General features: G+C 38.6%; 1 protein-coding gene and 3 long non-coding RNA genes across 5 annotated transcripts; 2 read left to right on the forward strand and 2 right to left on the reverse strand.

The window, feature by feature from the left end:
* Nucleotides 1–3,782: 3,782 nt before the first annotated feature.
* Nucleotides 3,783–5,311, reverse strand: LOC121797810. Its single transcript, XR_006049967.1, has 2 exons — nucleotides 4,577–5,311; nucleotides 3,783–4,043 (listed from the first exon to the last, which is right to left on the reverse strand). It is a non-coding gene; the product is annotated as an uncharacterized LOC121797810 (long non-coding RNA).
* Nucleotides 4,037–5,830, forward strand: LOC121797814. The gene is made up of 2 exons (XR_006049970.1): nucleotides 4,037–4,353; nucleotides 5,402–5,830. It is a non-coding gene; the product is annotated as an uncharacterized LOC121797814 (long non-coding RNA).
* A 4,014-nt stretch (nucleotides 5,831–9,844) lies between these two features.
* On the reverse strand, nucleotides 9,845–12,135 carry LOC121797817. 2 transcript variants are annotated; one of them, XR_006049974.1, is made up of 3 exons: nucleotides 11,882–12,135; nucleotides 10,532–10,677; nucleotides 9,845–10,111 (listed from the first exon to the last, which is right to left on the reverse strand). It is a non-coding gene; the product is annotated as an uncharacterized LOC121797817 (long non-coding RNA). The 2 variants fall into 2 exon arrangements; XR_006049973.1 differs by lacking the exon at nucleotides 9,845–10,111 and having other exon boundaries at nucleotides 10,415–10,677.
* A 1,116-nt stretch (nucleotides 12,136–13,251) lies between these two features.
* On the forward strand, nucleotides 13,252–14,796 carry LOC121765687 (serine/threonine-protein phosphatase 7 long form homolog). The gene is made up of 4 exons (XM_042161923.1): nucleotides 13,252–13,877; nucleotides 13,950–14,037; nucleotides 14,120–14,566; nucleotides 14,653–14,796. The coding sequence occupies exons 1-4, from the start codon at nucleotides 13,252–13,254 to the stop codon at nucleotides 14,794–14,796; spliced, it is 1,305 nt and encodes a 434-aa protein (XP_042017857.1).
* The last annotated feature ends 3,436 nt before the right edge of the window (nucleotides 14,797–18,232 follow it).

An 18,232-nucleotide genomic window follows, 5' to 3' on the forward strand; every position in this document is an offset into this window, starting at 1 on the left:
TAAAGAGTCAAATCCTAATTAAAATAGGATATGGAGAGATTTAATTGGATTTTTAATTCAAGGAATGAAATAAGTAAGGTACCAATTAAATATACAAAATAATTTATCCTCCTAATTAATAGGAGATTTCGAAAAAAACCAAGAAATGGGCAAGGGGTTGGAAATTATGTAGAATAACATAGGGATAATTTGGTTTGGATTTAATTTGGATATTTATCCCAAAACAATTAATTAAATCCAAGAAAGAAAATACTATTTCAAATAATTAGGAGGGCCGAAAAATATCAAATAAAATGGCTAGAAAAATATGCATGATCCCATTTAATTTAATTCACACATTGGAACATAATTCGTATTATTCCACATAACTCATAACAACTAATTGCACATAATTAACTCAATCACATAGAAAATCAATTTCCATAAAAGAAATTCTCATTCAACATCCATATTAATAAAAACAAAAGTCACAAATTTTTCGGGGTGCTACACTGGGGCAACTCACCATTTGGGATAGGAGATTGGTTGTGAAACAGAGGAACATGAAACAGAAAGTCAGAAAGAAAACGGCAAGAAACATTGTAACCTGACCTAGAAAAAAAAAGAGAGAGTTAGAAAATGAGCAGGAAGAATGTATAGCCTGATCCGCAAAAAGAGAACAAAATAGAAAATATGAGGGAAGAAAATGATGTAACCTGACCCTAAGGAAAAGTTAGATAAATAAGGCCAAGATGGTCAAGTGTATCTTCAGGATTGGGAAAGCTCTAAATTGTACATAGGGAGGTTGTTCTAGTTTGTCTCTAAGTTCACATTTCCTTCGTACTTATATATATACTATGAACTTAGAACTCATAGGACCATCACCTTTATACATTACAACCCTTGCCCCATTACAACCTAAATAAAGACCTTAAGGAGTTAGCTTCTATCAACAGAACTCGAGCATTAATGGCATGACAAAATGAATGAGTTAATGGTCATAACAATTCTGGTGAGGATTGAGTGAATCCAACAGTTGGAAGGATAGAAGCTATCTTGACAAACGGACAAGCATGATTAGATAGAAGAGGGGAGGGAAATGAATCTGAGACTGTAGACGATAGGATTGACCTTAAACATGTGGGGACAGTTGCCAAATAACATAAACTAGTTTTGTCTTTCTTTTTTACATGACAATGTGTTTAGTTTACTTATGTGTTTTTCCTTGCTAGGTCTTTTACATTATTTGCTTTTGTTTTATAATGCTTTTGAATAAGAACCATGCTTGAAATTTGCTTCTTTTCTTTTTCTTTTCTTTCATACTTGAGAACAAGTATGGGTTAAGTGTGGGCAATTTGATGAGACTCGTTTCATGCATGTGCTCTGTGGTAAACTACACTCAAATCTGTGATCTAACGTCTAATTTTGAGCCATGTTGTGTGAATTCCGCCATATTTAGAAAAATGAACAGATCAGTTGGGCGGATGAACGGATTAAGAAATGAAGTCAAAAACTGCAGTGCTGAGTTGATCAAGTCAGAATCAAACGGAGCTAGCAAGAGTTTTCAGCATGGAAGATAGAGCTACCCCCACCACAAAAGTGAAGGGCAGGAATGACATTTTGGAGAGGACGGTACCCTAGGGATCAGAGCCTTACGCCTCTCTATATATAAAAAGCCCAACGCGAGTTGAAGGGGAGGGTCACATACGTATTCAGAAGCATCTTTAGAAATTCATCTCTCTTCTAGGGTTGAAATGGAAGCTTACATCACTTCATTTTCATGATTTCCGCTGCACACACATTTGGTTCCCTTTCTAGTATAGTTTAGCGGTGTTTTGGTGTTGGTTTTATCACTTAAATCGTTTTGGTTCTGTAATACCGCTTCGAGAAGCAGCGATAAAACAATTTCCATCTTTGATTTTGTCTATTTTCAGTTTATGCTTTTGCTGCAGACTCTAGATGTTCTTAATCTAGCAGATTTGATGTGATGATTTATGTTCACGTTTAAATGTTTTTATTACCATGCATGAATGCTCAGATTTAATTTTGATTTCAGATTTATGATGCACTTCTTCGCTTAAGGTGTTTTGTCCTGGTACGATTCTGTTGGGTCTGAGTTTTAGACTTATGTTTTGTCTAGTTAAGAAGAAAATTATGGATGAAGTTCTTAAGATGTTTAGATCTGATAGCTGATTTGTGATTTCTGCATGGTTATGGCTCAGTTTCTTATTTACGTAGGCGTAGTTTAGATCTTAGGAGTATATTTAAGTGTACAAGTCGTTATGATGTTTCGTTGTTCGTAATTGTTCAGATCTGACTTTACTCTGTTTCTAATGTTGATTTCATGGAGAAGATGAAGTTGTTAGAAAGTTTTTTGCTTTATCGTACATTTTGCAGGAGACTGACAATTGTTCACTTTATTCTATTTGTCCATTTCAGGAAAATTTTCGTATGAGTGGATCAATAGATTTTAGTTAAGCTTTAGCAAGTGGATCAGTTTAGTTGTTTAGTCTCTCTAGTCAAGTAGTTAACTTAACCCACCCCTTGAAAGTGTGGCCGCAACCATTCCCATTCGTGTCCACAACAAATATAAAACACATCATCTCTATGGGATCGATCCTTACTTCCATATACTAATTAATAGTATTGTGAGTTAAGGTTTTAAAAATGCTCTCGAGTCCTTCCATTCACCTCACTCGAGTCGGATTAAGTCGAGTTGATCAGTCTGATTCTTCAATGGACCCACTCACCGGCATTCCCAGGTTGAAGGCACACATAGGCCAGATGGATCAGTTTGACAATTCAACTTGAGCAGTTCACAACGATAGGAAACGATAAGTCAGAAGAAGGAGAAGACCAGGCATTTCATGTACCTATTCGGAAACTGCTCTGGTAAGTAGTACCCCAAATAAAATTTAAGATCCGAAAATATTTTTGGGTTTTCAAATCCGAATTTTCCAGACATCATTTAATTTAAAATTACCAACTCATTTACAACATTTACAATTCCTACCCTAGATAATTTGAAATTCTACCTGATCAGTTCAATAGACACACATGCTCTCATATAAGTAACCTTGTAGGATTCCGAATTTCTAGCCTACTGATCATTAGACGAAATTTAGGTGCAGGTGTAGCGGAATTTCTTCCACTAAACACATTTCCATGCTATCGCTAAGTACCTTCAACCTATGCCCATTTACGGTAAAAGGTTCAGAGTTAGGGGCACTCCCTAAAATTTCAACTGCTCCATTTGAACGAAGCGCGGTTATGATGTAAGGTCCTGTCCACTTAGATTTTAGCTTCCCAGGCATCAACTTCAGACGTGACTGGAAGAGTAGTACATTCTGGCCAAGTTGCAGTTCTTTGGTTCTCAGATTTATGTCGTGCCACAACTTCGTTCTTTTCTTGTACCACAGGCCGAATCGAATGATTCCAATCTGAGTTCCTCCAATTCCTGCAGCTGCAGCTTCCTTTCCTCCTCACAGGCTCCAGCATCCAAATTGACTTGTTGTACTGCCTAGTACGCTAGATGTTTAATTCCAACTGGCAGGTGACACATTTTTCCGAAGACAATACGATAGGGAGATGTAACGCCCCGACTTTTTTTTTCTTTATAGTTGTTCTGGAAAGGACGTCGTTCGTTTAAGCCGGTTTTCATGATAGTTTCTTTTTATCGAATAAAGGAAATATTTACATTACATCGATCAAAAGGAATTTCGATTTACGGTTGGTACTTGGAATAACACCAAAGTATTAAATATTTAATATAGTACTAAAGTTAATCCAATAAAATAAATATATTTGAGCCTATCAAATATATTAGCAACGTTCAAGATATTAGTCTGATTGGTTTGAGGTACAAGTAATTTAGGCCTAAGTATTTAAAAAATATATATAATGTTTGGACTCAAATTACTTAAGTCCAAATACATATTTGTTTTAAGCGAATTTTTCTTGTGAGCCCAATTCCATTAAAACTCATAGTCCAGAAGGAAATCTTTTCTGCGATTCACTCTCCAGCTTCTCTCCCTGCACATCTCTGCCAATACACACTCCACCACCTGAAGAAATCAATTTCAGCAATTAACAACCATCAATTCAATTAAATTGAAATTTAATAGGAATAACTCTATAATTTATTGCCCCGAGTTAATTCCAATAAACACACTTTTCATTCAATTAAATTGCAGAATTCAATTGCATTTAGTCCCAATAAATTCCGCACGGTATATATATATTCCTTTCCTTTCCATAATTCTTAAACAAATTCCAAACACAGCAAGGGAGCTAGAAACTGAGAACAAAAAGAAGCAGCCTTGAAATCCCAACTTGAATCAAAACCGAAAGCCGAAAGCTACACAGAAATTTCAGGTAATCACCAATCCATTTTTTTCTCTTCCACGCATCATTCGTCATGAGAAAATCAACAACAGAACTCAAACATAATAGGAATTGTCAATTAAAGAAAACATAGCCTCAAGATTCAATTTTGACAATACTTTTAGCATAAGCTATGATTCTTGATAAATCATCAATCTGCCAAAGCATAATGAAAACATAGAAAGGGGGATAAGAACTTAGTAGTTCAGATAACCATGGTTGGCCAAGTAAACGGAGAGGGGTTGAGCAGGCTGTCTCCCGTCAAGGGAATAGCGACGGGGCGAGACGGTGCTGGCAACTTCCTGGCGAGTTGACTCCTGGCAGCGCAACTGGAAATCGCAGTGGCTAACGGCGATGAACACGGACACAGCGGGACTGTGCTGGAGGAAACGCAGCAGCGACGACGCTGTTTGGGACGGCAGCCTCGCGACGGAGGTACAAACGGCTGCTGGTGCGGGGAGACAAAGTGGAGTTTCTGTTTGGATGTGACAGCGATAGGAAGAAGAGCCAGCAGCTGCGTTAATGGTAGATGGTGCGTGAGGGAGAAGAGGTAGACGGAGGTTCCTAAGAGTGAGAATAGTTTGGGGAGGATTACAGACACCGACACTCTCTAAAATCTTGATTTGGTGTCTTTAAATTTGAGCACCCAAATTTATTTGTTGGATGATTAATTTGTTTGGGCTTTCCAATTTACTTAATCTTGGGCTAAAGGAAATAAGTACTTGGGCTGTGGTTTAATTAAAATATGTGGGCTGCCAGAATTTAATTCGTTGGGATGAAGATAAGTGTTGAAGGTGTTACGTACGGATGGAGGGCGCAAATGGCCGGCAGGCGTCGCCATCGATGCCTTGGGCAGCAGCCAAATGTCTGAAAAGGAGTTTAAGACGACATTCTAAAACCACGACAGTCTAATTTTCTTTTCCGAATAATTGATTTAAGGAGCGAAAGATAAAATTAAAACCCACGTAGAATACATGCATTCTTTTTAGTTACTTGATTTTTAGAGGCTAATTTAGCATATTATATTGTTTGCGAAAAGGCTATCTTTACGAAAGAATTGCTAAAAAACAAAGGAAAAAGTGTTGTTGGGAGCGTAAGTTCAATTCTTACTCCAGAATTTTTTGAACGAAAAGAAAAAGTCGACCGAGAAAAAACTGAACGACAAGAGATAACGCTGCTACAACATCAACAACAACTTGATCACCGGCATGCTTGTTACGAGATGCAAATTATTAGTCGGGACACTACTAGCATGAGACCTCAAGAAGCTGCATATTTTGAGAGTATTAAGCAAGAAATTCTAAAAAAGAGGGGGTTTTGAAATAAAAATTAGTTGTTCTTGTGTAACTTTGTCAACTTTTTTTTCATTTGATAAGCCATCTTTCCCCTACACCTTTTGTTTAGATCGAGCATTTGAGATTATATGAACACTTTCAGATGTTTAATCTAAATTTTCATTTGCGCCCAACAATATGGTTGTGCGGTCATGGTGATTACTCATTTCATCAAAACACAAAAGTATTAAATTTTGTGATTGAGTTTTTCGAGTGTTCAAGTTGAATTGTGCATCAAGATTTCTCCCTTTCACTAAATGGAGTGAAGGCAGATTAATACAAAGACTACAACTAATGATCAAAGATATTCATGTATATCTAAGGCCAAGATTGTGGAGTACAAAAATAGCGCATGAACTTGCTGCCAATAACCTATATAAACTAACATTTGTAGGCATTAAACATAAATATGATATTACATTCCACAATAACAACAAAAATAAATTCTTGAGCTTGTTCTAAATTCAATAAAAAAGAGGTTCCGCAAAAAAAAAAAACTAAACCAAAACAGAGGTTTCACAAATAACAAAAACTAAACAAAACACATCATAAAGGACATCAACAACATTTAGCTGCCATGTAGTTTCCATAGGTGCTCAATTAGATCTTCTTTCAATTGAGAATGAGTTTCGTTGCTTCTTATCTGACCCAACCTTTCCCAAAGCTCATCAGCAACATTTAGGTCTCCATGTAACACCAGACTAAAAGAGTTTATGTTGATTTCATCAAAGTCAGTATCACCCGACCCCCCTTCATTCTCAATTATCATATTATGCATTTTAATACAAGCTTTCATGATATTTGACAGTGTCTCTAGATCCCAAAGACGGGCAGACCCACGCACGATAGCAAAGTGAGCTTGGAGCACGCCAAAAGCCCTCTCTACATATTTTCTTACTGCCTCTTGCATTTGAGCAAAATGTTTATGCTTTAAGCTTTGAGGAAATGATATAGTTTTCACAAACGTTCCCCATCCAGGATATATACCATCGGCAAGATAGTATCCCATTGAATAATCATGCCCATTAATTTGATAATTATTGATAATTAACCGTAGGTGCACGACCAGAAGCAATGGTGTCAAACACAGGGGATCGATCCAAAACATTAATGTCATTAAGAGATCCCGACATTCAAAATAAAGCATGCCATATCCAAAGATCAGATGATGCTACAACTTCTAATATTATTGTTGGAGTTTGACAATGACCAGTATACATACCTTGCCACGCATTTGGACAATTTTTTGCCACGTTGTTCGCCACCTTGCATGCAATCAATGCTTCCTAACATACCTAGAAACCCACGTTGTTCGCCAAGTGCTAGTAGTCGAGCTATATCATTGCTGTTTGGAGCCCTCATGTGGGCCATATACCTCTACAATTGTTTTCACGAACTCTCTCAAACAAACTAATGTAGTACTCTCTCCGATTCTAACATATTCATCTACAGAATCCGTTGGTTGGCCATAGGCAAGCATCTTTGTGGCTGTCGTGACCTTCTGAAGAGAGGACAAACCAGGAAGACCGGTAGCATCACATCTTTGGCGAAAATACGCATTGTGAGATACCACGTCTTCAACAATTCAGCTAAAAAGAGGAAGACTCATGCGGAATCTTCTACGGAATAAGTTTACAGGATACACGGGATGCTCACAAAAGTAATCGTGATAGAGTCTTTCATGACCTTCTTGCCTACCACGATTAATCACTCGATGTCCCGGAATGGAGCCGCGATGGCCCCTCGTTCACCGGCGACTCATCTCTTCCTCTTGTGCGGCCGTTATAATGGCATCAAATTCATCATCCGAATCATTGTTCATATAATCTAAAATATTTGGAAAAGGAAACATTTGAGTAGAGAATCAATTGTCCAGTAACTCATCTTGTTGCTACAATATAATCCTAATTACCATTCTGTTTAAAATATTACCGTTGTTATATTCTAGTTCATTTTGATGCATAGTATGATAGTATTTAAAATATTGCCATTGCATTCTTGTAGAATGAAGTCTTGAAACTAACATTTTAGAAAAATAACCTTTTATCCTTGGAAGATTACTTTTTGGGAAGGTATATTGCACTTTTTGGGAATGTATAAACATGATATACCCTTTTTATTTATCCCCTCCCCTTGGAGTTGCTCTAAGTGGCTGGGCTATCTTGGCGAAATTCCTGATGAATCTTCAATAGAATCCTACGTGCCCCAAAAAACCTCGTATCTCCTTCTGGTCAACCTGGATTCATCTCTCCGACACCACAAGGCCTAATACAATGCCTTCTGTGACCATGAAATGACACTTCTCGAAATTTAAGACAAGGTTTTTCTCTTGGCATCTCTCTAGCACCACGTCCAGATGATGTAGACATGAGTCGAATGAATCCCCATAGACGGTGAAATCATCCATAAAGATTTCTATGCTGTCTTCAATCAGGTCGGAGAAGATACTCATCATGCACCTTTGGAATGTCCATGGGGAGTTACACAACCCGAACGTCATTCTTCTATACGTATAAGTTCCAAACGGGCAGGTGAAGGTGGTCTTGTCTTGATCTTCAGGGTCTATGTAGATTTGGAAATACCCACTGTATCCGTCCAAGAAGCAGAAATATTGTCTCCCAGCCAGTCGCTCCAGCTTCTGATCGATGAATGGCAAAGGGAAGTGGTCTTTCCTGGTGGTGGTATTCAGCTTGTGGTATTCGATGCACATCCGCCATCCAGTGACCAACTAGGTGGGCAGTAGCTCATTTTTGTAATTCTTTACCACCTGGATTCCTGACTTCTTAGGAACCATGTGAACTGGGTTGACCCATTCACTATCTGAAACTGAGTAGATGATTCCCAAGGATAACAGCTTTAGTATCACCTTTAAAACCTCCTCACTCATGTTGGGATTTAATTTCCTATGCCGATCCCGATGTGCCTTAGCTCCTTCCTCCAACCTGATATGGTGCATACAAATATCTGGGCTTATCCCCACTAAATATGTCAAACTCCATGCGATGGCCTTCTTATTCTTTCTCAGCACAACCAGTTTTCTTGCCTCCTATTCCTCTATCAACTTACTGTTTATAACTACTGGCAATGAATCTTCCTTATCGAGGTAGGCATACTTCAGATTGACTGGTAGTTTCTTCAACTCAACTTGTGGGGGAAGTGTATCCGAAGGTAGAGGATTCCTTCCCGAGTCATCTTCTTTACCAAATTTTGTGACACCTTCTGTACTGACTGATAGTTGAGCCCCTACGGCTCCAACAAATTTTGGTTTCAGGCAAAATTCCTTGATAGCTTCTTCAACATCTTTGTCAGTCAGCCCTTGGCTGCTGATTAGATCACACCACGCGGCGACTTCTACATCTGCTATTCGTACACATCCTGTGGTTGAAGTCTCTCCTGCAATAATTCAACCTCAAGATACTCTTGGACTAGGGGGTCAATAACATCAATATAGCATAGATTTTCAGAATCTATAGGTTTTTTCATGGCTTCATCGATGCTAAAAGTGAATTTTTCACCATGAAAATCTATGCATATTGTCCCTTCGGCCATATCCACAATTGTTTTCACTGTTCTAAAAAAGGGCCTCCCTAAGAGTATCCTGCTAGACACTCTAGTTTCAGGTTCACTTATTCTAATCATATAAAAATCAGCAGGGTACATCAAATCATGCACTTTTACTAAGACATTTTCTAAAACACCCTCAGGACTAATGCATGATGTAACACCCCTTACCCGATTAATTTAATAATTGAAAAAGTGATGTCACATTTTGGTACAAATATCTAATTACCAGAAAATAAATCCTGGACTTATAGAATTATTTTCCATTACTTGGTAAACAAACAAATTCTTATACAACGCCTATATATATATATATATGGTTTTGATCTATGCAAAACTAGATTTAAATACAGAAACGCAGAACAATATCATACGTAGGGCACTTTTAGGTCATCGTTAGTTAATTTTTAGGTCATGCTTGACCTAACAAAGCATGACCTAAAATGATCTTAGCATGACATTAAACCCAAATATTATAATGTGACCTAAAATTCCTTAATTATGACCTTCCATGTTTTTGGTTAATTATTGACCATTAGATCATCTAATCCTAGGGCTAAGATTTGGGCTGCATTTCTGGATTTAAATGCATTTTTATTTTGATCATCTCTCTCTCTATATATATATATATATCTATATATATATATATATACACACACACGCACAACATGGATCACTATTTACAACTATATTTGTTTAACAAAAGTGTATGAAATGATTAAGATGTTCCAAACACATTACACATTCTACACATGCCACAACTAATGTATTAAATAATTATTCAAACGCGAAAGGTTAGGTAGTCACTCGACTTGAGCAGCTGTGAAGCAAATGAGCTAATATGATCACCTAATCTGCAGGGGAAAAGAAAGGAGTGAGCTTCAACAAGCCCTGTAGTATACCCACATTAGACCTTAATTTCCGAAGTTCAGTAAACACTATACAACCTATACATTTACATTATTAATTATGAAAATGCTCCAGAACCTACATCATTATATCCATGCACATATATTTCATATCAGAAACGAACAATTATTCGTCAATCTTTGATCACATGGCGTTTACCCAAAAGGTTTACAAGTCACATACTCAGAATCACATAATGAGAATACAAAATAAATTGCATAACACCAATTATGCAAACACAGAATAAATAATAATAATAATAATAATAATAATAATGATGATGATAATAATAATAATAATAATAATAATAATAATAATAATAATAATAATAATATCCAAGTCACGAACACATGCAGATTACCAACATTTTCACATATTCAAACACATATAGCCCCTTTAAGTGCTTAGTGACAGACTAGGGTACGCGAACCAGATCAGAAACAGAATCAGATGCAGCAGACGCGGATTTTGTCCTCGATAGGACTCCACACAGACCATCCACCCATTAAGGCTGCAGACAGATAACCAGGTCAGATAGCAGACATATCAAATTTGATTTCAGACGATCCTCGCTTTGGTTATCCATAAGACGAGTGATCACAAATAATGCAGCGCTGCTGTCCTATGGCATGCCAATTGTACCCACGGAATACACTCAAGAACGGGGCATAAACACAAGTCAAGTACAATCATTTTCATCAAAATTATTAATTCCAATAATCTTTAACATAACAGAATAACAACTTCTTTACGCACCATAGCATATCAAATTAACATATTAAATTCCAACTCTCTCAATACCATCACAGATTCACATCTAGAACTCACAGAATTCACACCTTAAGCAACATATTCAGATCATATATTGTATCCCTGATTAGCACACACTATTATATATGCAATTACGTAGACTTAATTCAGTAATTAAAATCTAATGAAGAGTATACTATTTTAAAACCGAGAATGCCTTACTGGAATCAATCTACCTTTGCCTTCTCGTTGCTCATGCTATCTCTTGGGGAAGAATTTCCTTTCAATATATAACTTTTATCAAGACCGGCACCAAAGATAATTCAAGCTTATAATAAGTTAACTTTCATTTATCTTTAGCTACTAATTTATTCAGCTTATTATTTTCCAATCCTTGCTCTAAATTCTAAACCAGCTGTCAAAACCAAATTATAACTAAAATATCACAAACTTGAGTCCTGTACCAATTTAAGTACTATAGCATAAAGATACTCTATTTTTCACCAACTTTAACTTAAGCAGTTAAGCTTATGGTAAATATTCTAAAAAATGCATGTCTAACTTATTGTGAACATCTTTAGTCAAAATGTAAAAGTCCTCCAAATTCTATCTTGTGTATAGGCTGTCCCAGAACTTCCCATGCGCAGAATACACATTTCATGTTTATTAAGATGAAAAATGTGTAAAAGATTAACGCCATGGTCAATCCCAAGCAGCTTAACAAATTTCTCTAACCAAAAAGAAGAATCATAAGCTTTATGACATTCACACATCATGATAAACATTTCATTCTGTATCATCTCTCCAACTATCTCTAAGCAAGGAGTCAGAAATTAAAAGGTCAGATTTTGCGGATTTGCACCTTCTTTACTGGAATTCCAATTCAGGGAAAATCCTAATTATGAACCATAGCTTTAATTTGAAGAAGAAATTGAATAAATAAGAGGTGTAAGAGACTAGCTTACACAAAGGGCATACAATTCTAGCTACAGTTGCCGGAAAACGGTGACGGCGGTGGCAGAATCGGTCGGACAACCGCTGCAGAGAGATATAAATGTGTGGGTGTGTAGGGAGGGAGAGATGTGACGAGACAGGGTGGGAGACAAGGAGGGGCTTCCACGTTGGACGGAAGGCGGTGGTTGCCGGAGGTGCGCTGCGCCGACAGAGGAATTTTGTGCGTATGTGTAGGAAAAGTGATGTGTGTGAGTTGCAAAGTGAGATTGTGTGTGTGGATAAAAATCTCATTCACTTTTTCTTTTCCATTTATTCTCTTTATTTTTTATATATATATATATATTTATATATATACAGGAAAAATTCTATTTTTGGTGATGCATGTTAATAGAATTGCATTTTAATGAAGGACTTTAGTTGTATTCCAACTCAGGGAGTGACGCATAACCGTTATGCGTCTTTATTAATGAAACGCACAACTCTTATGCGTCTTCGGGTAATGACGCACAAAGCTTATGCGTCTTTGTGTAATGACGCACAAACATTTGGCGTTTTCTAATAACGCACAACTCTTATGCGTCTTTCTTTGATGACGCATAAGTGTTATGCGTCGTTGTTGAATGACACATAAGGGTTATGCGTCTTCTAGTCGGGTTTTAAGGGGATAGAACGCTCACATTGACAGAAACAACGGAGAGCAAAATTCAGCGGTGATTTTCACCGTTTCTGAAAGTTTTCCGACGGATTTCAACCGTTTCCAAACATATTTCGGTAATTGTCCTTCAATTTGGCTACGTTCATCCGTTTTTGCTTAATTTGTGCAGGTTTTTCCTATTTTAGCAAAGTTAGGATTTAAGACGAAATTGATGAATTGATGGTCGATTTTTATTGTTTTGTTGCCTATTTGTGTGTTTCACATGTATATAATTCAATGGGTAGAAGTCAGTGATTCAATTTTTGTAATTGCGCCCCTTTTTACTAGATAAAATTTGAATCTTGATTATGTTTTCAAATTGGAATATAGTTTGATGTTTTTCAATTGAAGTTGCAATTGATGTTGGATTGTTGAGTTTTTATGATAAAAATTGAATCTTGGTTATGTTTTATAATATTTTTCAAAAGAATTTTGGGTGAATGTTGTGAAGCAGATGGCATCTTCAAGTTCCGAAGAACAGTTATGTTATGGCCCCGAGGATCCATCATTACTCTTTCATCAAAACGAACACATTTCAGCCTCATTGTTGCAAATGGCACATCAAATGTGTTTAGAGTTCGTCGGACGGAAAATAAGGTTTGGGCAGTGCAAATACATGAAAATGTGAAGTATTGACTTGATGTATGGGGTTTCAAAGGCGTGTTGGAATGTGAAAGGCCGATGAGGATGGACAACGAGCTTATCACTGCCTTGATCGAGCGTTGGAGGCCTGAGACACACTGTTTCCACCTACCAGTTGGAGAAGTTACCGTAACCTTACTGGATGTGCAAAGCCTGTGGGGTTTGAGAGCAGACGGTCGTGTTTTCACTGGCCGTGACTACCCTAACGGATATGAAGATTGGCCCAACAAGTGTCGAGATATGTTGGGATGGATACCTGACGGAGAAACAGAAATGAAGCAGGGCGGTTTGTTAATAACATCTCTTATCCACCAAGCGACGATACCTTTGGGCGATGGGCTGCATGATTATGCATACATCCAAAGGGCACGTATACATGCCTTGATCTTGTTAGGGGGGCTTATTATACCGGACACCACAGGGTGCAAGGTCCCCTGTATGTGGTTAAATGCCTTTGACTATCCGGCCGAAGTGTCTACTATCAGTTGGGGTAGTGCTGCTTTAGCATTTCTGTATCATTACTTATGCAAGGCTTCTGTAGGCAGGCAAAAAAGAGATGTGGGTGGACCTATGGTTCTTTTGCAGCTATGGGCGTGGGAAAGAATGGCCACATTGAAGCCATCTTTTTTGATATCACCTATGCACACGCCGTATACCCCGTGTGGAGCCAAGTAATGTATTTTTTACATTAACTCACTTAATTATGTTTCTTTGGTAACCTTAGACATTAATTTTATGTATAGGTGGCACGGAATTACTGAAATTGGAAATGCTCCCCGATATTCAATAGCTCATTATCGTGATCAATTATCACTAATTCGTCCCGACCAGGTGAAATTTATTTTTGTTGTATTAGTTAATGAATTTACTATACTATGAAATTAATTTTGATTTTTATATTATTTTTTTGTAGTTTCTGTGGAGACCGTATGCAGATTGTATCCTGCCTGATTACTGCATTGATTCGACTGCATCCTTCTTGTGTGACACTTACCTGGTGTGCTGGTCATTTTTCGAGGCACACGAGGCTGGACGAGTTTGCCGACAATTTAACCGCTACCAGCGTATTCCTGAGTATTGTGATAGGATGCTACGTAATGCCGGTCATTTGTGTAAAAGTCACCGCCGTGGGAGGAAAGGCGCTGATTGGGCAAAGATACATAAATTCTTCATTGATGAATGGGATTTGAGATACGACAGGTTCCAATCAACTTTTGACCATGCAACAGTGACCATGGATGGTCACATTAATCCGGACTATATGGCATGGTACAATAGGATCACAGTGTCGTACCTAGTTCAACCTGGGATACAGTCAACTGATGGGATGAACGAGTCAGCCTCTTCTATGAAAAAAATGGTATGTTATGTTTTTGTATATAAAAATGTATGTAATTTGAAGTTTGTATAGATTGATTGTAATGATATTGTATTTGTGTTATCTAGGTTGAGACCCTTCAGGGGATATGGCATTTGACCTCTGAACATGACATAGACCCTCGGTTACGGCAGATTCGAGAAATGGCTGCTGAGGCCCTTCGTGCGATGAACCATACTGATGTGATGGAGTATCCAACTTTGCAACGGTGAAATGTGGTCATGCCGCCACGCCCACCAACTCTCTTCGTCATGGACTGCCGGGTGTTTGGACGGGTGGGCACGGGAATACACGACAGCATAGGTTGTCGCAGCAGCAGCAGCTGCAACCTGAGTATGCGGTACCAGAGCCCTCGAATCCAGAGTTCGATCCCCCAGGTTGGTCTGTCTACCTAGGGTCACAGTCTCAGTTGAGTGGTGCAAGCCACGAGCCCTCGCAATGGGGAGCACGATCATCATGTGATTCATTCTTTGGCGGTGGGTCTGATTGGGACGTGATCCATACTTCCAGAATTATCAATTTGTGGATCCTGTGGGGAAAGAAGAGGGCCAGGAAGAAGAGGGCGGGGAAGAAGATGATGAAGTAATATTTCGACCACCAACCGAGGGATCCTCACTACCAACTGTGAAGAGTTCATCAAATAAGATTGGGAAGGCTATGCACAATGTATTCAGGGGATTTTCAACAAGGAAGAACAAAGGGAAAGCTCCAACAAAGTTCACGCCTTCGGGGAAATAGGTCTTTCATATGATAGGGTTTGCCGTCATATGTTGGTCTTTGTTTATATTGAAACAGGTTTTGGTCGTATGTTGGTATTTGTTTATGTTGAAACAGGTTTCGGACATATGTTGGTATTTGTTTATATTGACATAGGTTTTGGTCATATATTTAAGGTGAAACAATATTCATCTGACAATATTCATCTGACATAACAACCGTCAACAAAAGTCAATAAAAATCATAATAACTGTCGACAACATCCCACAAATGTTGATACATAAACATAGTAACTGTCAAATAAGATCCATCAAATATGCCCCAAACACAAATATCAACAGCATTCATCCTCGAAGCCATGCCCTCTCTTGTCAACAGTTCCTGCAATTCAACAAAAATGTCAATACTAAACATAACAGACCTCCAATACACAACTCAATGCCAAAAATATAGCAAATATATACCACGAAGTTACTGAACAGCACCGGCTGGGCAATTTCTTCGGTAATGCCCCCTATCCCGCAATTTATGCAACGGCGGGGAGCTCTCGGTTCATCTTCCTCGCGGACATCCATTTGATTACGTATCCTCCTTCTTCTAACTCGGCCACACGTTCTAGGAATCAACTGCTGAGGGGTGATGCGCAATTTCCATCAAGGTTCAACCCAATAATCTTCGTGTCTTGGTGCATCAAATGAAACTTGACCATAGTACTGTGATCTCCATATACCTAGGTAGTAGCACTCATCTATGAGGTCAATCATAACGTGACCTCTGTCTCTAGCAACCGCACAACCATGAGAACAAGGAATTCTCCACATCTGCCACTTACCACAACTGCAACTCGAATCCAAATACTTGACTATTTGAACATTGTTGCCCTTTGACACTCCTTTTCCCATTCTTCCTCGAGTTCGGACATGGTACTTCCCTGTATCTCGGTCAATGACAGCAATGTAATGTTTTTGCCCCTTTGAGTCATTCTTAGTAAGTCTGTCCCTCGCCCATGGGGTTAACTCACCTTCGGTGTGTTCTATTTTTGTCTTCTTCTGCACCCACCATTGTACCGTCCTCTAAAATGTCAAATCAACCAACGCTCTAATAGGCAACTCTTTCACACCCCTCAACACGTTGTTGTAGCACTCCGACATGTTTGTTGTGGCCAACCCCACCTAAGTCCACCATCGTAGCACAGTGACCAACATTCTTTTGTAATCCTATTGAGCATTCGAACCGCACCACTACTGATATCATATAGTGCTCGACGTCTTCTGCCAAATTTACGTGCCTGAGTACTGACCCCCCAACTTCCATATCATGGCCTTCACATTGGGGCCCTTGTGCTTCTTCAACACATTTGCCCTCACAAGGAGCAAACAAAATTTGTGGTGTATATGTGGGGCCCTTGTCATGATTTTAGACTCCATTGCATTCAAGATTCCTTTATGCCTATCTGATATAATGCACACCTCCCTCTCGTATTTCACCACATGAGTTCTTACATGATCCAAAAACCACGACCAACTGTCGTTGGTTTCTTCATCCACCACAGCATATGCAATAGGCAAGCATGTCTTGTTAGCATCAAACCCACAAGCAACAAGCAACTTACCTTTAAATCTTCCTCGGAGGTGAGTTGGTAAGGCTAATTTCATGCATAGATATAGGGGTGAAACTCATTCATTTGCGGGGTCTAACACATGTTTTAAGCCAGGTATGTAGAAGGTTTTCGCCAGATCTAGGAATAGAGAAGGACAATTGCATGGTCCAAGGAAACTGGCGACTAAGTGGGAAATTTGAAGAAAAATTACAAGACGGAGGAAATCAAGGGGTTGAAGGGTAGAATGGAGATTTCTACGAAGGCTTCTAGATGATTATGTCCACACCTATATAAAGAAGAAAACATGCAATCAGAGGGGACCTTCTCGGTGGAGGCCTTATGACCAGATTGCAGCTCTAGCTCACTCACTTCTACATACTTTGGGTTCAATCGGGAAATTGTGGGGTGTTCTCGGGTTTATTTTGCTAGTCAGTAGTGGGTATCACCGTCCTTACAGAGGGCGAAGAAACAATTTAATCATTTTCATTTTACTTTACTGTCGTGAATTTCACTGAGCTTCGCCGTTCGAAGCTCGACCCTGTTTGCTGTTGAATTTCCGTTGTTTATGAAATTTTTGTTTTCCATATTTGAGTTGCTTTTGATTTCGATTATGGCTGTCATTTATCTTGAGCTAGTTGTGAATGTTGAATTGGATGTTTGATTTTCGTGTTAGTTGCTGAGTTTGAGTAGACTCGCTGGAATCTAGTGTTGATCGGAGCAGATCTGTTGAATCGAGAATCATGGAGTTGATTCTGGTTGTTGTTGGGACCGGATTGCTTGGATCCGGAGTGGATTAAGCATCCGGCGTTGAAGCTGAAACAAACTGATCGTGATTCATGCCTAGTTTTCGTGTGTTCATATCATTCTGTCTAATATATGTAGATCTGTTTTATTTTTGAATCTGGGTATGTGCTCTGTTTTCTTCATATTCGTATTTGATTTAGCCGATGAGATGCATGTTGTTGTTAGTTAAATCCTTAGTTAGTTAGTTGCAGCTTTTCTTCCGTACTTGATATTTCTGGGAGTTGGTCCCCACTTTTATTTGCGTTCTGTTTAGCTATAATTGGTAATTGTTGCTCGGTCTAGGAAGTTAGTTTAAAATTCCGTAGCCCTAAGGATGTTCGATCTCAGCATGACGTTTACGGTTTCCTAGGTCTAGTGTTTGATTTTGTGCCTAGGTCTAGCCGTAGTTATACCTCAACCTAAATTTGCGTGGCAGCAGCCGCTTTCTAAACCAAAGTCTCTAGATGCTTTCTTACGCGTCCATCTTCGTGGGATCGACCCCTGCTTCTCTGTACTAATCTATAGCATAACGGGTTGAGGGATCTTTG

Source organism: Salvia splendens, chromosome 1, assembly GCF_004379255.2.
Source record: "Salvia splendens isolate huo1 chromosome 1, SspV2, whole genome shotgun sequence".
Lineage (NCBI taxonomy): Eukaryota > Viridiplantae > Streptophyta > Magnoliopsida > Lamiales > Lamiaceae > Salvia > Salvia splendens.